The sequence below is a fragment of the Pleurodeles waltl genome, chromosome 11, assembly GCF_031143425.1.
Source record: "Pleurodeles waltl isolate 20211129_DDA chromosome 11, aPleWal1.hap1.20221129, whole genome shotgun sequence".
NCBI classification, from domain to species: Eukaryota; Metazoa; Chordata; class Amphibia; order Caudata; family Salamandridae; genus Pleurodeles; species Pleurodeles waltl.
This window is the reverse complement of record NC_090450.1, coordinates 710,975,503-710,999,431: the sequence shown is the minus strand read 5'-3', so window position 1 is coordinate 710,999,431 and position 23,929 is coordinate 710,975,503. Positions and strand designations below refer to the sequence as shown.

Here is a 23,929-nt window from a genome sequence, read left to right as displayed (position 1 = left end):
CCCATGTTTCTGGAAGGATAATTCAAAAGTGGACTCATCCATGAGCACATCAGTAATCTTATACAAGCAGGACCGACATGCTAAGTGAGGCAACTGACGTGACGCCCAGATGCAATAATCAGAATCACTAACAGAAATGGTATGTAGAATGATGCCCAGGTGTTGGTGGGATATATGGGTTAAAGTACCCCCTGCCAATGCAACACAGTCCAAATCAGAAAACCCGTTCCCTCCCACACCCTTTAAGTTCCCCGAAGTTGGTAGACTACACCACCCACCAAGTCAGCTGACCCAGTGAGAGAAAGAATCCCCTCTATCATCCTTCCAGAGCACGAAGTAGGGTAGATCTCTAGTGTTAAGTGACTACACAGACCAACAATAGATTTTTAAATGCTTCAAAAATGGCGAACCCAACAAAGACCCTTTAGTTGTAAAGGAAATGTTTATTCATAGGCAGGGACACGTGGCAGTCATCATGACAGAACATTTCAGAATAAATTGTCTTCAGCACCGTTTAGGACCCCAGAGGTCATGTGACGATACCAACTACAGAAAATCCTAGCAAGGATCCCAGAATGACGACACAATGGTAAAGCATGGTAGGTAACTCGGCCTCAGGCTGTATGCAGCAGCCAAGACGCGTTTAGCTGTGCCAGTCTTTGACATGCCTCTTTTTACTGCTGACATAGCTGGGTGGGACATGGGCAAACTATCTAACATGGTGGATGTAGAACAATAACACTTTGTCTTCGGCCTGCACTAGATCCCAAAACATCAGCAGATGGCGACATCGACCCGCACCCACCACCCTACTATGCCCTGAGGACGACGGGGGCCACTTTGGCCAGAGGAGCAGCTCCACAACTTATCCAACGCTCCCGGATTGTTGGGGCTTGCCCTGTCCAGGCTGGTGTGGCTGCCTTCGTGGGGACCAGGTTGGCCCTGACTGGAGGCCTCCTTTTTGCCCCACAACAGATGAGACAGGAAGCGGGAGGGAGCTGAGTACCAGCCCCACCAACAGACAATGTCACGGAGCAACGCCACAGCTGAGAAGGAGACGCTATCACTGGCCGAACACGTGGCGCAGGCCCATACAGCAGACTGCAGCCACGACTCCCAAGGTGCCCCGCTGAATGAGGGTGGACTGCCTCCTGGCCTCTGGTTGGGCTGCGGCAACCAGTGGGTGCTTTCACACCACAGCTTCTAAACTGGGCATCGCCTGTTGGGGCTAAGGGGACCCCTCCCCACCCTTCCTACCTGGGGGCTGCTTCAGCCTGGACCTGCTCGAGTCTGTGTGGTTGCCTGGGGGCCGCACCTCAGATTGGGACAACCGCGCACAACATCAGGGGGAATTGAAGAGTACCAGGACCACACCAAAGGACTACAACAGACTGCAGCACCCTTGACCACCATAAACACAAGGCCCCCGCCTTGGTCTGTGCGTCCCCGGACCACTGGGCACCGGGAGCGCACAGAGGCCTGGGAATGGCTGGATAAAGAGGATGTGCCACCAGCCTGCACAACCCCTGACTGCCTCAACACTGGACCCTCCCTCAACGGTGTCAAATAGCCCAACCAAAGAGGAGTTCGACCCCCTCAGAAGGCTGAAAGCACCTCCCCGGACCTTGAACAAGTCATCAAGGAAGGAAAAGCGGCATTGGATGCGGCGGCCACCTTGGGCGCGGAGGCCACCTTGGACGCTGCGACCACCTCTACGGACAGAGGTGCAAGACCACTTCTCTTCCCGTCAGATGAGGACTTATTGGACTCGATCGTTACCCCTCAAGGTTTACAAACAATTTCCGCTGTCACACCACAAACCGCAGTTGGCCTAATTTAACGAGCCTCACCCATTATAAGTGACCTCTATCACTTCCCCACGATGACGCAAAAGAACTGTCATGAAGTAGATGGAGGGAGTGACACTTAACCGCTGTTTATTATATGACAAGTAAAATGCATAATGTGTCTGATAGAGACTTTTAGTTACAGATTCCTTACCTTTGAATTTCCCCAAGCGTCAGACTGGATCTGGAGACTTTTCTTCGAGCAGTATCTCTGTGTGCCATCAGGTGGCGTTGGTCGACTCCTTTGGCGCTGTGATGTCGCTGTCGTATATAGGCGCCCCCCCGGCGCGCTGACATCGGTTCTTTTCTTTCTGCGCCTACGCACAGATCCGGAGAGAGCTACCTCAGTCCTTTTTGACTATGTCAACACTTTTGTCGAAGTTTTTGACGAGTTCGTGGATGTGTCAAGTGATGTCCTGCAAGACCGGATTCAAGCCCTGCGACTCCTGTCACCGAATTATGTTGGTGACTGATCCGCACCTCGTGTGTCTTTGGTGCCTGGAACGCGATCACGACCCGAAGTCTTGCTCAGAGTGTCGGGCCATGAACCTGAAAGCTTTGAGGGAGGGGTCCCTAAAGCTCATGGCGGCCCGACCCTCGACGGTGCTCACGGTCCCGTTCGAGACGAAGATCTTGAGACCGGCCGCGGAGGCACCACCACTCTTCATCCTCCAAGTCATCGGGACATTCGGGTCACAAAAAGAAGCCAAAGAAGGGCAAGCGTTCTTCGACTTCACCCTGTCGATCGGATGCTACGACGCGGGAAGAGTGTCAACGCTCTAGGCCTCAGTCAACGGAGCCTTCATCTGGGTTGGCTACGCGATTCCCCGCCTTCCCGGAAGCCGAAGCCACCCCTGCCCAACTTAAGGAACTTTACGAGGCAATGCGCCTCATTTTTGGGCAGTCCGACCCACCTTCGGCGTACAGGTGAGTCTGTTGGGGTTCCCTTGGTTTCAAAGCCATTGGCTTCGGCCACTGCTTCGGAGGGCCCCTCCGAATCCAATCGGGGATCTGTTCCGACACAGGTCGTGCCGCGGTGACCTTCCCCAGCATTTGGTCAGACCGACCCTCCCGATGTCGGTTGGGCCCACAATCAACGTCGATCCCATACTCGTACCCGACTACCCAGAACATCGTCGATCGATGCTTTTTCTGATCTCTGTGGGCTCTCCTGGGCCCAGGGTTGATCCAGACCCTTATTCTTGTGGGTATGGATACGGGAAGAGTATGGAGGGGACGCTGGACCCTTTAGAATACCAGCTTGACTCCTAAATGGACTGAGTGCAAGATTTGGGTGATGCCAGTGGTCTAGACACCTGCCCTGACACCAGTATGCTCTCCTCCTAGTGTGGCTACGGAGGAGGGTACTGCTTATTCCATGGTGGTGAGAAGGGTGGCTGAGGTCCTGGACCTCGAGCTACCTTCTGTGGAGGTTAGGCCCAACATCCTAACCGACATGCTTCAACCGGGGTCTTCCTCTTCCGAGCCCCTTCTACCATTTAATTAAGCACTGACAGATGTCCTTTTAGGTACTTGGTCCAGACCCAGCACAGGGGCTCCTGTGAATAGGACGATTGCCTGCCGCCATCGGCCTGCTCTGTCAGACCCGAAATTCCTCACCTAACACCTAACACCCCACGTCTGAGAGCCTTGTGATCCAGGCTTCTTCTTCTTCATCTGGCACTTTCCCTGCCGCACCCCCGGATAGGGAATCAAAAAGACTGGATCATTTGGGGAAGAAGTTTTCTTCCATCAGTCTAGTGCTGCGGTCTGTGAACACTGCATGCCTTTTGGGCCGCCATTCCCATACTCTCTGGGATATGGTCTCGCAAGTGATGCCTGCAGTCCTGGAGGAGGCCCGGTCTGTCCTTTCCCAAGCTGTAACAGATGGGAGGGCTGCAGCGAAGTTCATGGTTCGTTGTGGACTGGATACAACTGACCCTTTAGGCGGATAGGTTGCATCGACGGTGGCATTGAAACGCCACACTTGTCAGAACATCTGGCTTTTCAGGGGATGTCCAGCAATCCTTGATGGACAATGCCCTTTGATGGCACACGTCTCTTCAGAGACAAGGCGGACTCAGTGCTCGAGCGCTTTAAGGATTCCCGAGCCATGGCCCAGTCCCTTGGCCTGGCGCCGGCACCTAGACCCCAGCAGTCCACCTTTCGTGGCTATGGAAAGGGCACCCACCACGTCCTTTCCCTCTTGGCCACCAACCCGCGCATGCTCTACAGCCCCTGCGCGGCCGCGGGATCTCACGACCCCCGGGGATCAGGGAGCCAGTGGGTCGCCCAGTCCACCACTGCCCCCTCTTGAGCCTCCAAGCCTTTCTAGTTTGTGGGTACATCAGGACCAGTGGGTGGCAGGATACGCTATCACCTGCCCCAATGGCAAGCCATTACCTCGGACAGGTGGGTCCTACAAATTGTCCGAAGGGGCTACTCCCTCCCCTTCAAGACATCTCCTCCAGCCATGCCACCTTTCTACAATAGGATATCGGAGGATCATATGGCGCTTCTTCGCGAGGAAGTCCAAGCCTTTTTGGCCAAAGGAGCTATAGAGAGGGTTCTGTTGCCAGAAGTAGGTCGTGGTTGCTATTCCCGCTACTTTGTGGTTCAGAGAAAGGACAAAGATCTTCTGCCTATATTAGATCTTTGGTCCCTCAATCTCTTCCTCAAAAAGGAGAAGTTCAAAATGTTGACATTGGCTCAGGTCCTATCTGCCCTGGATCCCGGAGACTGGATGGTAGCATTGGACTTGCAAGACTCATACTTCCACATTCCCTTCTTGCTGGCCCACAGATGTTACCTACAATTCATGGTAGGTCACGAGCACTTTCAGTTTACTGTGCTCCCTCAGGTGTTAATGAAAGTGATGGTAGTGGTGGCAGCTCATCTGCGCAGGTTAGGGGTCCCAGTCTTCCCCTACCTCTACGATTGGCTGTTAGAGGCGAACTTGCCCCAGACAGGCGTCTCCCACCTCCAGACTACAGCGAACCTTTTGCATTCGCTGGGGTTCACTATCAATGTGCCGAAGTCACAGCTGACTCCTTCTCAGACGCTCCCTTTCATCAGAGCTGTTCTCGATACAGTGCAGTTTTGGGCATATCCTCCCGAAAAGAGAGTCCAGGATATTCGGGCTATGATACTGACGTTTAAGTCTCTGTCCTGAATTTCGGTGAGAATGACTCTGAGGCTCCTGGGCCTCATAGCCTCCTGCATGCTGCTGGTTCAAAAGGCCAGATGGCATATGCGGGCTCTACAGTGGGACCTGAAGTTCCAGTGGGCGCAGCATCATGGGAATCTCTCCAACAAGGTCCAGATCTTGGAAGGAACTGCGAGAGACCTGCAGTGGTGGTTAACAAATCAGGATTGGGTCAAGGGCAGATCCCTCTCATTTCCACAACCAGATCTTAATGTTTTGACAGATGTGTCACTCCTGGGATGGGGTGGCCACATGGGAGAGGCAGAGATCAGAGGCATCTGGTCACCAGCGGAAGGCGGGCTCCATATCAATCATCTGGAGCTCCAAGCTATTCGACTAGCATTGAAAGCATTTCTTCCCTCCTCCAAGGGGAAAGCAGTGCAGGTGTTCACAGACAACACCACCGCCATGTGGTATTGCAACAAACAAGGCGGAGTGGGGTTGTGGACCCTTTGTTGAGGCCTTTTGCCTCTGGACTTGGCTGGAACATCAGGGCGTTTCCCTGGTGGTTCAACACCTGGCAGGCTCCTTGAATGCCAGAGCAGACGAACTCAGCCAATGAGGCGTGGTCGACCACGAATGGCGTCTCCATCCGGTTGTGGCACAAGGTCTCTTCCTGCGGTGGGGAGAACTTTGGTTAGACTTGTTCACCTCTGTAGAGAACGTTCAATGTCAGCTGTTTTGCGCGTTGGAGTTTCCAAGGCTGCACTTGCTCGGCGACACTTTTCGTCGCAAGTGGAGTTCAGACCTCTTGTACGCCTTTCCGCCTATACCACTTCTGCCCAGAGTTCTGAAGAAGATCAGGCAAGACCGGCCCAAGTAATACTGGTGGCTCCGGACTGGGCACGAAGAGTCTGGTATCCTGAGCTTTTGAACATGGCCATAGTTCCTCTGATCAGACTGCCCTTTCGGGAGGATCTTCTGTCGCAGCAACATGGGAGGGTCCTACACCCGAACTTGTCAACTCTACGGCTTCATACGTGGAGATTGACGGCAACAGTTGACGTCTTTTGACCTGACACCCGAAGTCTGTGACGTTATCTTGACAGCCAAGCGTCCCTCATCCAAAACTGTATTCACCTGTCGTCGGAAGAAATTTGTGGCTTGGTGCATTGACAATTCTGTCGATCCTCTATCTGCTCCTCTTTCTCAAGTTCTTCTCTTTGTTCTTTCCCTTGCCCGGCAGGTTCCACCTTGGGCACTCATAAGGGTTAACTCTCTGCTTTCTTAAGGTTACCAGATCAGCCTTCCTCATTTAAATCTCCCATAGTTGGGAGGTTTCTTAAAGGCCTCACACATCTCTTTCCTCCTATCCCATTCATCATGCCCCAATGGGATCTCAACCTGGTCTTAACATACCTTATATGTACCCCGTTTTAACCGCTTCACAACTGTCCTACGGCTCTTAACTATAAATACTGTCTTTTTAGTTGCCATTACTTCTGCCCGCAGAGTTAGTGAACTCCAGGCTCTGTCTTCTTGTAGGAAAGTACCATCTTGCCTGGCATGTTACCCCCATTTTTCACTGTATATATGTTGTTTTAGTTGTATGTGTCACTGGGACCCTGGTAACCCAGGGCCCCAGTGCTCATAAGTGTGCCTGAATGTGTTACCTGTGTAGTGACTAACTGTCTCACTGAGGCTCTGCTAATCAGAACCTCAGTGGTTATGCTCTCTCATTTCTTTCCAAATTGTCACTGACAGGCTAGTGACCATTTTTACCAATTTACATTGGCTTACTGGAACACCCTTATAATTCCCTAGTATATGGTACTGAGGTACCCAGGGTATTGGGGTTCCAGGAGATCCCTATGGGCTGCAGCATTTCTTTTGCCACCCATAGGGAGCTCTGACAATTCTTACACAGGCCTGCCACTGCAGCCTGAGTGAAATAACGTCCACGTTATTTCACAGCCATTTTACACTGCACTTAAGTAACTTATAAGTCACCTATATGTCTAACCTTTACCTGGTAAAGGTTAGGTGCAAAGTTACTTAGTGTGAGGGCACCCTGGCACTAGCCAAGGTGCCCCCACATTGTTCAGAGCCAATTCACTGAACTTTGTGAGTGCGGGGACACCATTACACGCGTGCACTACATATAGGTCACTACCTATATGTAGCTTCACCATGGTAACTCCGAATATGGCCATGTAACATGTCTATGATCATGGAATTGCCCCCTCTATGCCATCCTGGCATTGTTGGTACAATTCCATGATCCCAGTGGTCTGTAGCACAGACCCTGGTACTGCCAGACTGCCCTTCCTGGGGTTTCTCTGCAGCTGCTGCTGCTGCCAACCCCTCAGACAGGCAGCTGCCCTCCTGGGGTCCAGCCAGGCCTGGCCCAGGATGGCAGAACAAAGAACTTCCTCTGAGAGAGGGTGTGACACCCTCTCCCTTTGGAAAATGGTGTGAAGGCAGGGGAGGAGTAGCCTCCCCCAGCCTCTGGAAATGCTTTGTTGGGCACAGATGTGCCCAATTCTGCATAAGCCAGTCTACACCGGTTCAGGGACCCCTTAGCCCCTGCTCTGGCGCGAAACTGGACAAAGGAAAGGGGAGTGACCACTCCCCTGACCTGCACCTCCCCTGGGAGGTGTCCAGAGCTCCTCCAGTGTGCTCCAGACCTCTGCCATCTTGGAAACAGAGGTGCTGCTGGCACACTGGACTGCTCTGAGTGGCCAGTGCCACCAGGTGACGTCAGAGACTCCTTGTGATAGGCTCCTTCAGGTGTTAGTAGCCTTTCCTCTCTCCTAGGTAGCCAAACCCTCTTTTCTGGCTATTTAGGGTCTCTGTCTCTGGGGAAACTTTAGATAACGAATGCATGAGCTCAGCCGAGTTCCTCTGCATCTCCCTCTTCACCTTCTGATAAGGAATCGACCGCTGACCGCGCTGGAAGCCTGCAAACCTGCAACATAGTAGCAAAGACGACTACTGCAACTCTGTAACGCTGATCCTGCCGCCTTCTCGACTATTTTCCTGCTTGTGCATGCTGTGGGGGTAGTCTGCCTCCTCTCTGCACCAGAAGCTCCGAAGAAATCTCCCGTGGGTCGACGGAATCTTCCCCCTGCAACCGCAGGCACCAAAAAGCTGCATTACCGGTCCCTTGGGTCTCCTCTCAGCACGACGAGCGAGGTCCCTCGAATCCAGCGACACCGTCCAAGTGACCCCCACAGTCCAGTGACTCTTCAGCCCAAGTTTGGTGGAGGTAAGTCCTTGCCTCACCTCGCTGGGCTGCATTGCTGGGAACCGCGACTTTGCAAGCTACTCCGGCCCCTGTGCACTTCCGGCGGAAATCCTTCGTGCACAGCCAAGCCTGGGTCCACGGCACTCTAACCTGCATTGCACGACTTTCTAAGTTGGTCTCCGGCGACGTGGGACTCCTTTGTGCAACTTCGGCGAGCACCGTTTCACGCATCCTCGTAGTGCCTGTTTCTGGCACTTCTCCGGGTGCTACCTGCTTCAGTGAGGGCTCTTTGTCTTGCTCGACGTCCCCTCTCTCTGCAGGTCCAATTTGCGACCTCCTGGTCCCTCCTGGGCCCCAGCAGCGTCCAAAAACGCCAAACGCACGATTTGCGTGTAGCAAGGCTTGTTGGCGTCCATCCGGCGGGAAAACACTTCTGCACGACTCTCCAAGGCGTGGGGGATCCATCCTCCAAAGGGGAAGTCTCTAGCCCTTGTCGTTCCTGCAGTATTCACAGTTCTTCAGCCTAGTAAGAGCTTCTTTGCACCAACCGCTGGCATTTCTTGGGCATCTGCCCATCTCCGAGTTGCTTGTGACTTTTGGACTTGGTCCCCTTGTTCCACAGGTACCCTCAGTCAGGAATCCATCGTTGTTGCATTGCTGATTTGTGTTTTCCTTGCATTTTCCCTCTAACACGACTATTTTGTCCTTAGGGGAACTTTAGTGCACTTTGCACTCACTTTTCAGGGTCTTGGGGAGGGTTATTTTGCTAACTCTCATTATTTTCTAATAGTCCCAGCGACCCTCTACAAGGTCACATAGGTTTGGGGTCCATTCGTGGTTCGCATTCCACTTCTGGAGTATATGGTTTGTGTTGCCCCTATCCCTATGTTTCCCCATTGCATCCTATTGTAACTATACATTGTTTGCACTGTTTTCTAAGACTATACTGCATATTTTTGCTATTGTGTATATATATCTTGTTTATATTTCCTATCCTCTCACTGAGGGTACACTCTAAGATACTTTGGCATATTGTCATAAAAATAAAGTACCTTTATTTTTAGTATAACTGTGTATTGTGTTTTCTTATGATATTGTGCATATGACACTAGGTGGTACTGTAGTAGCTTCACACGTCTCCTAGTTCAGCCTAAGCTGCTCTGCTAAGCTACCATTATCTATCAGCCTAAGCTGCTAGACACCCTATACACTAATAAGGGATAACTGGGCCTGGTGCAAGGTGCAAGTACCCCTTGGTACTCACTACAAGCCAGTCCAGCCTCCTACATTGGTTGTGCAGTGGTGGGATAAGTGCTTGAGACTACTTACCACTCTTGTCATTGTACTTTTCATAAGAGAAAAATATACAAAACAAGGTCAGTGTATATACACATAGCCAAAAAGTTTTGCATTTCCTCTTTTCACTCTTTTCTAAGTGCTGAAAAGTACTTCTAAAACTTTCAAAAAGTTCTTAAAAGTTTAAAAAGTTTTTTCTGTCTTTCCAAAAAGTTCTGAAAACTTTTTTCTCTTTTTCTATCACTTTAACTCTCTCTAAAAAATGTCTGGCACAGGAAAAAATGTTGAACTGTCCAAACTTGCATATGATCACCTTAGCTGGAAAGGAGCAAGGAGTCTCTGCATAGAGAGAGGTTTGAGTGTAGGGAAGAATCCTTCCTTAGAACTGTTAATTAATATGCTTAGAGTACAGGATAAGGCCATAAGTGCCCAATCTGTAGAAAAAGTAGCTAATGGTTCTCAATCTGATCCAGGGACTCCCCCAGGAAAAGGTTCAGGAAAGAAAATTCTCAGCCTGCCCATTACTAGACAGTCTAGCATAGTTGGTACAGAGGTTGAATCACACCATACTAATGGTGTGCTCTCACATTATACTGGTAGCCAAGCTGTTAGGGTGCCCTCTGTAAGGGACAGGTCTCCTTCTGTTCATTCCCATCATACCTCTGTATCTAGAAATGTCCCTCCCACCCACCCTGATGACAGATTGTTAGAAAGGGAGCTCAATAGATTGAGAGTGGAACAAACCAGACTGAAGCTCAAGAAGCAACAGCTGGATTTGGATAGACAGTCTTTAGAAATAGAGAGGGAAAGACAGAAGTTGGGTTTAGATACCCATGGTGGCAGCAGCAGTATTCCCCATAGTCATCCTGCAAAAGAGCATGATTCCAGGAATCTGCACAAGATAGTTCCCCCTTATAAGGAGGGGGATGACATTAACAAGTGGTTTGCTGCACTTGAGAGGGCCTGTGCTGTACAGGATGTCCCTCAAAAGCAGTGGGCTGCTATCCTATGGCTATCATTTACTGGAAAAGGTAGGGATAGGCTCCTTACTGTAAAAGAAAATGATGCTAATAATTTCCAAGTTCTTAAGAATGCACTCCTGGATGGTTATGGCTTAACCACTGAACAGTACAGGATAAAGTTCAGAGAAACCAAAAAGGAGTCTTCACAAGACTGGGTTGATTTCATTGACCAGGCAGTGAAGGCCTTGGAGGGGTGGTTACATGGCAGTAAAGTTACTGATTATGACAGCCTGTATAACTTAATCCTGAGAGAGCATATTCTTAATAATTGTGTGTCTGATTTGTTGCACCAGTACTTGGTGGACTCTGATCTGACCTCTCCCCAAGAATTGGGAAAGAAGGCAGACAAATGGGTCAGAACAAGAGTGAACAGAAAAGTTCATACAGGGGGTGACAAAGATGGCAACAAAAAGAAGGATGGTAAGTCTTCTGACAAGGGTGGGGACAAATCTAAAAATGAGTCTTCATCAGTCCCACAAAAACACTCTGGTGGGGGTGGTGGGTCCAAATCCTCCTTTAATCAGAACAAGGAAAAGAAACCATGGTGCTATTTATGTAAAATAAAAGGCCATTGGACAACAGATCCCAGTTGTCCAAAGAAAGGCACCACAGCTCCTACCACTACAACCCCTACTGCTACACCTAGTGTCCCTACTAATAGCAGTGGTGGTGGGAGCAAACCTACTAATAGCCAATCCAAGGGAGTAGCTGGGCTCACTTTTGGTAATTTAGTTGGGGTTGGTCTGATTAGGGAGACCACAGAGGCTACTTTAGTCTCTGAAGGGGCTATTGATTTAGCCACTTTGGTTGCTTGCCCCCATAACTTGGAGAAGTACAAGCAACTAACCCTAATAAATGGTGTTGAGGTCCATGCCTACAGGGACACAGGTGCCAGTGTCACAATGGTGATTGAGAAACTGGTGCACCCTGAACAACACATACTTGGACACCAGTACCAAGTAACCGATGCTCACAACATAACACAAAGCCACCCCATGGCTGTTGTAAATCTCAACTGGGGGGGGGTAACTGGTCCAAAGAAAGTTGTGGTAGCTTCAGATTTACCTGTAGACTGTCTATTAGGGAATGATTTGGAGACATCAGCTTGGTCAGATGTGGAGTTGGAGGCCCATGCAGCAATGCTGGGCATTCCAGGGCATATTTTTGCTTTGACAAGGGCTCAGGCCAAAAAGCAAAAAGGACAGGGAAGCTTGGATCCTGGAACAATGGACCAAGTGCTCCCTAAAACTAGGGCTAGTAGAAGCAAACCACTTCCTACTATCCCTCCCTCTACAGTGGATTCTACTTCTGAGGAAGAAGAATTCCCTCCCTGTGCAGAACCTACACCAGAGGAGCTGGAAGCAGACACTGCTGAGCTTTTGGGTGAAGGGGGGCCTGCCAGGGAGGAGCTGAGTGTGGCACAGCAAACCTGTCCCACATTAGAGGGTCTCAGACAGCAAGCTGTCAAACAAGCTAATGGGGATGTCAGTGACTCTCACAGAGTTTACTGGGAGGACAACCTCTTGTACACTGAGCATAGGGATCCTAAACCTGGAGCTGCCAGGAGATTAGTGATTCCTCAGGAGTACAGAAAGTTCCTCCTAACACTGGCACATGACATTCCCTTAGCTGGGCACCTGGGTCAAATGAAAACTTGGGACAGATTGGTACCATTGTTTCATTGGCCTAGGATGTCTGAGGACACAAGGAATTTTGTAAGTCCTGTGAAACCTGTCAAGCCAGTGGCAAGACAGGTGGCACTCCAAAGGCACCCCTTATCCCACTGCCTGTGGTTGGGGTTCCCTTTGAAAGGGTAGGGGTTGACATAGTTGGCCCCCTTGACCCTCCTACTGCTTCAGGCAATAGGTTTATCTTAGTGGTAGTGGACCATGCCACAAGATATCCTGAAGCTATTCCTTTAAGGACCACTACAGCTCCTGCAGTGGCAAAGGCCCTCCTGGGAATATTTTCCAGGGTGGGCTTCCCAAAGGAAGTAGTATCAGACAGAGGAAGCAATTTCATGTCTGCATACTTAAAGGCCATGTGGAAGGAGTGTGGTGTAACTTACAAGTTCACAACACCCTATCATCCACAAACAAATGGACTGGTGGAGAGATTTAATAAAACTCTCAAAGGCATGATTATGGGACTCCCTGAAAAACTCCGCAGGAGATGGGATATCCTTCTACCATGCCTCCTTTTTGCCTACAGGGAGGTACCCCAGAAAGGAGTGGGCTTCAGCCCCTTTGAACTTCTTTTTGGACACCCTGTTAGGGGTCCACTCACACTTGTAAAGGAGGGTTGGGAACAACCTTTAAAAGCTCCTAAGCAGGATATTGTGGATTATGTACTTGGCCTAAGATCAAGGATGGCTGAGTACATGAAAAAGGCCAGTAAAAACCTTCAGGCCAGCCAAGAGCTCCAGAAGCAATGGCATGATCAGAAGGCTGTTTTGGTTCAGTACCAACCAGGGCAGAAAGTATGGGTCTTGGAGCCTGTGGCCCCAAGAGCACTCCAAGATAAATGGAGTGGTCCCCACACAATTGTTGAAAAGAAGGGTGAAGTCACCTACTTGGTTGACTTAGGCACTGCCAGGAGTCCCCTTAGGGTGCTCCATGTCAACCGCCTGAAACCCTACTATGACAGGGCTGATCTCACCCTGCTCATGGCAACAGATGAGGGACAGGAAGAAGACAGTGATCCTCTACCTGATCTCTTCTCTTCCACAGAACAAGATGCTCTTGTGGAAGGTGTAGTTTTGGCTGATTGTCTTACTGCTGAGCAGAAAGATAATTGCATAAATCTCCTAGGACAATTTTCAGAACTCTTCTCCATTGTGCCAGGCACCACTTCTTGGTGTGAGCACACTATAGATACTGGAGACAGTTTACCTGTCAAAAGTAAGATCTATAGGCAGCCTGACCATGTCAGGGACTGCATAAAGCAAGAAGTTATGAAAATGTTGGAACTAGGAGTGGTTGAGCACTCTGACAGTCCATGGGCTTCTCCTGTGGTACTGGTACCAAAACCCAATTCTAAAGATGGAAAGAAGGAAATGAGGTTTTGTGTAGACTATAGAGGTCTCAACTTGGTAACCAAAACTGATGCTCACCCTATACCCAGGGCAGATGAGCTTATAGATACACTGGCATCTGCCAAGTATCTAAGCACTTTTGATTTGACTGCAGGGTATTGGCAGATCAAATTGTCAGAAGATGCTAAACCTAAGACTGCATTTTCTACCATTGGAGGACATTACCAGTTTACTGTAATGCCTTTTGGTTTGAAAAATGCACCTGCCACTTTTCAGAGGTTGGTGAACACAGTCCTGCAAGGGCTGGAAGCTTTCAGTGCAGCATATTTGGATGATATAGCTGTCTTTAGCTCCAGCTGGGATGATCACCTGGTCCACCTATGGAAAGTTTTGGAGGCTCTGCAAAAGGCAGGCCTCACTATCAAGGCTTCAAAGTGCCAGATAGGGCAGGGTAAGGTGGTTTATCTGGGACACCTTGTTGGTGGGGAACAGATTGCACCACTTCAGGGGAAAATCCAAACTATTATTGATTGGGTTCCCCTTACCACTCAGACTCAGGTGAGAGCCTTCCTAGGCCTCACTGGGTATTACAGGAGGTTCATTAAGAACTATGGCTCCATTGCAGCCCCTCTTAATGACCTCACATCCAAGAAAATGCCTAAAAAGGTATTATGGACAGCAAACTGTCAGAAAGCTTTTGAGGAGCTGAAGCAGGCCATGTGCTCTGCACCTGTCCTGAAAAGCCCTTGTTACTCTAAAACATTCTATGTCCAAACTGATGCATCTGAATTAGGAGTAGGGGCAGTCCTATCACAACTTAATTCTGAGGGCCAGGATCAACCTGTTGCTTTTATTAGTAGAAGGTTGACCCCTAGAGAAAAGCGTTGGTCTGCCATTGAGAGGGAGGCCTTTGCTGTGGTCTGGGCTCTGAAGAAGTTGAGGCCATACCTGTTTGGCACTCACTTCATTGTTCAGACAGACCACAAACCTCTACTTTGGCTAAAACAAATGAAAGGTGAAAATCCTAAATTGTTGAGGTGGTCCATATCCCTACAGGGAATGGATTATACAGTGGAACATAGACCTGGGAGTAGCCACTCCAATGCAGATGGACTCTCCAGATATTTCCACTTAGACAATGAAGACTCATCAGGTAATGGCTAGTCTTATTGTCCTTCGTTTGGGGGGGGGTTGTGTAGGAAAGTACCATCTTGCCTGGCATATTACCCCCATTTTTCACTGTATATATGTTGTTTTAGTTGTATGTGTCACTGGGACCCTGGTAACCCAGGGCCCCAGTGCTCATAAGTGTGCCTGAATGTGTTACCTGTGTAGTGACTAACTGTCTCACTGAGGCTCTGCTAATCAGAACCTCAGTGGTTATGCTCTCTCATTTCTTTCCAAATTGTCACTGACAGGCTAGTGACCATTTTTACCAATTTACATTGGCTTACTGGAACACCCTTATAATTCCCTAGTATATGGTACTGAGGTACCCAGGGTATTGGGGTTCCAGGAGATCCCTATGGGCTGCAGCATTTCTTTTGCCACCCATAGGGAGCTCTGACAATTCTTACACAGGCCTGCCACTGCAGCCTGAGTGAAATAACGTCCACATTATTTCACAGCCATTTTACACTGCACTTAAGTAACTTATAAGTCACCTATATGTCTAACCTTTACCTGGTAAAGGTTAGGTGCAAAGTTACTTAGTGTGAGGGCACCCTGGCACTAGCCAAGGTGCCCCCACATTGTTCAGAGCCAATTCACTGAACTTTGTGAGTGCGGGGACACCATTACACGCGTGCACTACATATAGGTCACTACCTATATGTAGCTTCACCATGGTAACTCCGAATATGGCCATGTAACATGTCTATGATCATGGAATTGCCCCCTCTATGCCATCCTGGCATTGTTGGTACAATTCCATGATCCCAGTGGTCTGTAGCACAGACCCTGGTACTGCCAGACTGCCCTTCCTGGGGTTTCTCTGCAGCTGCTGCTGCTGCCAACCCCTCAGACAGGCAGCTGCCCTCCTGGGGTCCAGCCAGGCCTGGCCCAGGATGGCAGAACAAAGAACTTCCTCTGAGAGAGGGTGTGACACCCTCTCCCTTTGGAAAATGGTGTGAAGGCAGGGGAGGAGTAGCCTCCCCCAGCCTCTGGAAATGCTTTGTTGGGCACAGATGTGCCCAATTCTGCATAAGCCAGTCTACACCGGTTCAGGGACCCCTTAGCCCCTGCTCTGGCGCGAAACTGGACAAAGGAAAGGGGAGTGACCACTCCCCTGACCTGCACCTCCCCTGGGAGGTGTCCAGAGCTCCTCCAGTGTGCTCCAGACCTCTGCCATCTTGGAAACAGAGGTGCTGCTGGCACACTGGACTGCTCTGAGTGGCCAGTGCCACCAGGTGACGTCAGAGACTCCTTGTGATAGGCTCCTTCAGGTGTTAGTAGCCTTTCCTCTCTCCTAGGTAGCCAAACCCTCTTTTCTGGCTATTTAGGGTCTCTGTCTCTGGGGAAACTTTAGATAACGAATGCATGAGCTCAGCCGAGTTCCTCTGCATCTCCCTCTTCACCTTCTGATAAGGAATCGACCGCTGACCGCGCTGGAAGCCTGCAAACCTGCAACATAGTAGCAAAGACGACTACTGCAACTCTGTAACGCTGATCCTGCCGCCTTCTCGACTGTTTTCCTGCTTGTGCATGCTGTGGGGGTAGTCTGCCTCCTCTCTGCACCAGAAGCTCCGAAGAAATCTCCCGTGGGTCGACGAATCTTCCCCCTGCAACCGCAGGCACCAAAAAGCTGCATTACCGGTCCCTTGGGTCTCCTCTCAGCACGACGAGCGAGGTCCCTCGAATCCAGCGACACCGTCCAAGTGACCCCCACAGTCCAGTGACTCTTCAGCCCAAGTTTGGTGGAGGTAAGTCCTTGCCTCACCTCGCTGGGCTGCATTGCTGGGAACCGCGACTTTGCAAGCTACTCCGGCCCCTGTGCACTTCCGGCGGAAATCCTTCGTGCACAGCCAAGCCTGGGTCCACGGCACTCTAACCTGCATTGCACGACTTTCTAAGTTGGTCTCCGGCGACGTGGGACTCCTTTGTGCAACTTCGGCGAGCACCGTTTCACGCATCCTCGTAGTGCCTGTTTCTGGCACTTCTCCGGGTGCTACCTGCTTCAGTGAGGGCTCTTTGTCTTGCTCGACGTCCCCTCTCTCTGCAGGTCCAATTTGTGACCTCCTGGTCCCTCCTGGGCCCCAGCAGCGTCCAAAAACGCCAAACGCACGATTTGCGTGTAGCAAGGCTTGTTGGCGTCCATCCGGCGGGAAAACACTTCTGCACGACTCTCCAAGGCGTGGGGGATCCATCCTCCAAAGGGGAAGTCTCTAGCCCTTGTCGTTCCTGCAGTATTCACAGTTCTTCAGCCTAGTAAGAGCTTCTTTGCACCAACCGCTGGCATTTCTTGGGCATCTGCCCATCTCCGAGTTGCTTGTGACTTTTGGACTTGGTCCCCTTGTTCCACAGGTACCCTCAGTCAGGAATCCATCGTTGTTGCATTGCTGATTTGTGTTTTCCTTGCATTTTCCCTCTAACACGACTATTTTGTCCTTAGGGGAACTTTAGTGCACTTTGCACTCACTTTTCAGGGTCTTGGGGAGGGTTATTTTGCTAACTCTCATTATTTTCTAATAGTCCCAGCGACCCTCTACAAGGTCACATAGGTTTGGGGTCCATTCGTGGTTCGCATTCCACTTCTGGAGTATATGGTTTGTGTTGCCCCTATCCCTATGTTTCCCCATTGCATCCTATTGTAATTATACATTGTTTGCACTGTTTTCTAAGACTATACTGCATATTTTTGCTATTGTGTATATATATCTTGTTTATATTTCCTATCCTCTCACTGAGGGTACACTCTAAGATACTTTGGCATATTGTCATAAAAATAAAGTACCTTTATTTTTAGTATAACTGTGTATTGTGTTTTCTTATGATATTGTGCATATGACACTAGGTGGTACTGTAGTAGCTTCACACGTCTCCTAGTTCAGCCTAAGCTGCTCTGCTAAGCTACCATTATCTATCAGCCTAAGCTGCTAGACACCCTATACACTAATAAGGGATAACTGGGCCTGGTGCAAGGTGCAAGTACCCCTTGGTACTCACTACAAACCAGTCCAGCCTCCTACACTTCTAAGCCACCTTTTCTTGCCATACATCCTGGCAAAGTGGTGCTTCACCGAGGGCTTCTTTTCTACCTAAGGTAGTGACACTCTTCCATGTCGGACAGTCCATCACCTTGCTCACCTTTTATGCACCCCCACATCCCTCTCATGAAGAGAAGAGACTCCATCGTCTGGACCCAAAAAGAGCGTTGGTGTTCTATCTTGATCGTACCAAAGACTTCCGGGTGGTCAATCAAGTCTTTGTGGGATATATGGGTGCAAAGAAGGGGAAGGCGGTGCAGAAGAGGACCATTTCATAATGGGTACTCTTATGTATCAAACCGTGCTACGCTCTGGCTAAAAAGCAACCTCCTGAAGGTTTGTGAGCTCACTCCACCAGAGGTACTGCTGCTACCATAGCGCTAGCACGGGCCGTTCCAGTCCTGGAGAGTTGTCAGGCAGCAACGTGGGCATCTGCACACTTTTGCCAAACACTACTGCGTAGACAGTCGGGTCCAAAGAGATGGCTATTTTGGTCGTTCGGTCCCGCAGGACCTTTTGGCGTGATCTTGGTTCGCAGCCCACCACTAGGCATGGTTTTGCTTCGGTATCTATTCAAAGGTAAGGAATCTGCAACTAGAAGTCTCTATCAGATGTACAAGTTACTTACCTTTGGTAACGAAATATCTGGCAGAGACTTATTCTAGTTGCAGATTCCTTACCGAACCGCCCATCCTCCCCACACTGCATACTGATTTCTAGGGACATGAACGTTCCCTTAAGGGCCCTAGTATTGGCGCACCACTCTGTGTTCTTCATGGCTCCACTCTACTGGCGTCGAAAGTAGTGAAAAGAGACTGACGTCAGTGCACCGGAGTGGCGCCTATATACGACCGCGACGTCATCACTGCGAGCACGATGCCAACGATACCCACGGAGCCAACCGATGCCACCTGACAGCTCAAAGAGGTACTGCTCGAAGAAAAATCTCCGGATCCAGTCTGACTCCTAGGGAAATTCAAAGGTAAGGAATCTACAACTAGAATATGTCTCTACCAGGTATTTTGTTACCGAAGGTAAGTAACTTGTACATTATGTTCTCTAGTACCGGACAGGCTGGTGGCTGCCCACCTAATGGCTTACACTACACCTGCGAGCTGTCTAGACTCCCGTGTGGGCAGACTCCCAGCTCCTCCAGCGCACCTGCTATCATTGCGCCATCTGTGCAAATACAAGCAGACACATATTAGGCCTATGAGCTGACCCGTCCTTCCACCTAAGCCACTCTATCCCCTTCAAAGGCAGATGACAGTACACCTACAGTTTGGGCACTCAGCCAGATGCAAAGTGCTCTCCACATTCTTTGTAACCTATACACTGCTCCACTCCCTCAACAAATGAGCCCCCCCCCCCCCCCCCTTCCCAACCCTCCTTCCAGTAGCTGCAAGTGGAGCATCCCTCAAACTGGCACTGGTACCACTAACGGAATCGAGCATGAGTTCTAAGCCAGATGGGCTCTCACACTTCGTTCCACCACCTCCCCCCCCACATGCGAACAACCTCGAGCATCCGATTCCGTATACTTAACGCAAGGGGTATGCATACAGCGAGGAAAAGCTATATAGTCTATTCAAATGTGCGCCGCTAGAATGCTAACATAATACTATTGCGAGAGACACATGCCTCCGCAGATGAACTGCATAGACTGATGAGGGACTGTACATGCCACCACCTACTCAACATATGCATGCAGGGCACTGATTCCGGGTAAGACCAGCCTTCCCTTTCAGGAAACTGGGGTCACCGTAGATAGAAATGGTTGATATGTGCTACTAGAGGGAAGACTAGATGGCAAACCATTACTGATCCGTAGCATGTATGCCCCAACAGTCCCTTTGGGAGAAGCTGTCCGAACTCCTGGCCCACAAGACCCATTGCTCCTCGCTCCAGGGGGCTGATTATAATAGTGTTTTAGATGTGACTTTGGACAGGTTCCACCGCACCCTACACGCTCCTGTGCTGTCAAGCAGTGCATCATCGCGCATGGGCAGAACACTGGTCCCCACAGACAATGTTAACTCCTTTTACTCTGCACCCCACCAATTCTGTCCATCTGGACCGCTTTTTATGCTCAAGCTTTCTACTCCACAATATGAGGCACTCTATCTAGGGAGAATTGTGGCAGATCAGGCAGCACATATAGTAGACATGAGCTGGTTACCTCCATGGCCCCCAGTTTCTCTCTGGCACCTCCAACGCAACACCCTGGATGACCCAGCGTTTTGGGATGCGCAAGACACCTACATTCAGCAGTATTTTGCAGACAATCATAACTACTGGGAGCTGAGCCATAGAGTGGGATTCATTCAAGGTCATCATGTGGGGCGTTTGTATAAAAGACATAGTGGGTGTCTGAAGGACACTTGAGCGTAAGACAGATTAAGCAGAGTTGCGCTTGGCCATCCTGGGCAGACACCCCAAGGTTCATGCAGCCATAACTGCCCAACGCATCCAAGCAAAAGAGGCCCTCGCATCTTGGCTGGAACACCACAGGTGTTTTAATTTCACAGCATATGTGGCCAGGTCCCTCCAGGGGGTGACAAGGGAGGGCGAGTGCTGGCTTGGCTGGTGTGGCAGGAATTGACTACTCCCCTGATCAGAGATTTACTCCTGGACTGGGGAGCTACTCTGCATTCAGGAGAATTCACTATGCATGCATGCACCGCAGTTCCACCAACAGGCCTTATTGACTATCTGTCAAAAATCGACCTCCTGCCTATCCCTGCGGCCGCCAGGGCAGAATTAGATACCCCAATTACGGTCCAGGAGGCTCATCAGGCCATCAAAGACTTGACGCATAACAAATTCCCAGGCCTGTATGGCCTCCCGCTTGAGTACTATTCCATTTTCGCATCCAAGCCTGCCCTATGTCTAGCAGCAGTGTACAAGGAAGCTCTCCAGCTGGAAACTCTGCCCAGATCCCTCCGGGAGCCACTGCTGATTTTGATCCCTAAACCCAATCAAGACCTAGCCTTATTGAGCTCCTATCAACCCATAACCATATTAAGAGTGGATTATAAAATACTAGGCGAAATCTTGGTGGGTCACTTCGCCCACGTCTTTCTATGCTAGTCCATGGTGACCAAAATAGTATTGTTCCCAGCTGGAATGCCTCATAAAATATCTGCTGCTTGTTCCATATCAAGGACCAGGTGCGCGACTCCTTTCCCCGTGCCTTTGACACACTTTCCTGTGACCATCTGTTCCAGGTACTGGTCTGCGTGGGAGCTGGGAAGATCCTCTTAGCATACACCCGTCTTTTGTACAGAGACCCTTCCTCCTGAGTATGCTCATGTTCCTTGGTTTCCAACTTGTTCCAAATTCAACGAGATACACTGCAGGGCTGTCCATAGTCTCCCCTGCTGTTCGCCCTGGCAATGGAACTGGTGGCAATTTGTCTCTGAGAGGAGGAACAGCACTGGGGCATCCCATTGTCAGACAGAGTACATGCGGTCTTCCTCTACGTGGACGATATGCTAGTGCACCTTGAAGACATATGAGCAACCCTCACCCCACTACACAACACCCTAGTGGAATTTGTCGCAGTGTCTGGCCTCTAGATCAACTGGGCCAAATCTGCGCTCTACCCTTTATACCCAGGAACACCACATCATGACATTGTGTTAGGCCAAATGCATCTTCAATGGAGCCCAGAGGCCCTCTGTTACCTGGGAATCTGACTCTACCACTCGACAACGGACCTGTAAGAGAGTAATATCCGTATGGCACTAGCTGGCATCAGGGCACAGATGACATTCTGGCAATCAATCACCCTTACCCCCATTGGTAGGATAGCACTTATTAAGATGCTTATCCTCCCCCAGGCTATTATATCTCTACGAATCTCCCACTTGTCCCCTCCTCTCGCGCACCCTCTTCAGAGAGCTAGACACACTGCCTGGTTTCTTGATCTGGGGCATGCAATGGCATCAAGTAGCACTTTTGAAAATGCAATTCCCTGGGACCGGGGTGGACTGGGAGCTCCCTCCTTTGAGGCCTACTTTTTAGCGGTACAAATACAATGGCTGTCGCTTTTGACAGCCGGACGCTACGTGGGATGTGGCACCCTTGACATAATCACATTGCGCAGTCTACTCTTCACCAGGCTAACGCCCCCTTGACCCCTCCATGCTTGCATGCTCTGTGTACACTGACTCTCGAGAGACAGACCATGCTGTGCTCTCAGCACTCTACTGCTGGGTCTCCCCTGCTTCCTGGGACATTACACCATGTGCACACTGATGGCATGGACAGCGAAAGCCCTCCACACTGCAGGGGACCTTATATTGACTGACTATTCCTCACATTTGACCAGTTAACCACAGATAACCTGCTGCCCGGGCAATTCATCACCTACCAGCAACCGCACAATTCCATGTGGAAACTTTGGGGACCTGTTGCCATCACACCCTGTTATACACTCTGTATAGACTATATACGCTGGACAACATCTAATAACCTGCCTCTATAGAGCAATAAGAGGACACCCCACTGTCTCCACTCTGACACTGATGGGAGGTGAAAATAGGCAGAGAATTGAGAGACAAGGAATGGGAAATAGCTCTGTCTGACCACAAAAGAGTTTCCCATCACTCACTCTTTAGGCTGTTCAGTTTCACCTTCTTCACAGGTTGTACCTCACTCCGGCCTGATTGAATAGTTACTATCCCACGGTGCAACTCACATGCCCGCATTGTTTCCAATTTGGTGCGGATCTCCACCACATGTTATGGGCCTGTCCAGCGCTACATCAGTATTGGGCCACGATCCACACCACATTAAGGGAAATGACAGAATTATTGGACCTCCAAACATTGTAAGCCTGCGCCCTGGGTATCTTCAAGCGCAAAAACAAAACACAAGGTGCGTTCCTGCTTTGCAGACTAGCACTTCTGTTAGGAGTCCGCATGCTTAGCCTCCTGTGGAGGCCTGGATAGGAGCCCTGAGGGGGGGAGGAAGAAGTGCTGCGCAGTAAAGAAATGCGTGGCCGCCGTTGCCATCCCATCTCCACTGGGCAGTGATGCTCACACATTTTCAGCAGCACACAAGACAACACCTTGCCAACCGGATCTGCTGCACCTAGTAGATCTAAATAGCTGCGACGCCCTCCCACACCTTCCAGCACAACTGCCTTCTGCCGTAACTAGGAACCTGCCCTTATAGGTGACCCACTTAAAACCCCCTCCACGGGCCCACTGCCCTGATTGTGCGGTACCCGCCAACTAGATACCCCACTTTCTCACATTTGTTACCCAATATACAACACAACACAACACAACACACCACACCACACTATTCACTTCAGTACAGCAAGTCAAGAGTATAACCCAAGCCACTGAACCCTACCCAGTTTAAACCCCTATAAGGTATACAGCATACCGTCACAATATTATCATCAATACTATAACCATTATAGTCTTGCAGAGAGTCCACCTTGTAGCAAAACCGACCCAAGACTGACTCCAGCAGTCACAGTTGTATGACAGATGATGTAAATGCAATGCTTACATTGTATGCCTGTTACCTCGCTCTTCTGTTTAAATAAAACAAAAATACTAAAAATATAAAATATAAAATAAAAATACTGCTGACATAGTCCTAAAATAAATGCATAGATTGTGTTCCTGTTCTGGTGCGTGGAACTAGCTATGTTCTAAGAAATAGCAAAACTAGGTAAAATAGCCATTATTTTTTTGGGTGATTTACATTATTCATGCTTTGGTGGCAGCCCTGGGTTTCTGTCTGTAAGTTATTCCTGTGTTTCCAGTTTTAGTGGTGGGGAAAAAAAATGTTTTGTACCTGACAAGTGGAATTGTGGTCCCACTGTTTACTTAGAACAGCAAAGAGTTCCTGCTGGCGGTGCTGTATGAACTCCTGACACTGAAAATAAATTAAAACAAGCATTTGTAATGTAATAGGTCTCACATTTTCTTGAGTTAGAGCTATTGGCATTGTAATTTCATAACTGGACCTTTCTTGCCACATAAATTGGTCAACCCTGCTTCATAATTTCGTCTTTTCCTGCCATATAATTCCAGTTGCCCAGCATTTAACTAAAGCACTTCCATTTACCTTCTTTCTCTGTCTTAAAACATATACAATTATCATTTATCAC

The 23,929-nt window shown here is 49.7% G+C and overlaps 1 protein-coding gene across 1 annotated transcript in view; it reads right to left on the bottom strand.

Moving 5' to 3' along the window:
* The window catches only part of SFTPB (surfactant protein B), a 106,807-nt gene that overhangs the window by 1,291 nt on the left and 81,587 nt on the right, over nucleotides 1-23,929 (bottom strand). The window contains exon 9 of the mRNA XM_069214350.1: nucleotides 23,614-23,694. Within this exon, the coding sequence (XP_069070451.1) occupies nucleotides 23,614-23,694 (81 nt within the window). The remainder of the gene's footprint in view (nucleotides 1-23,613; nucleotides 23,695-23,929) is intronic.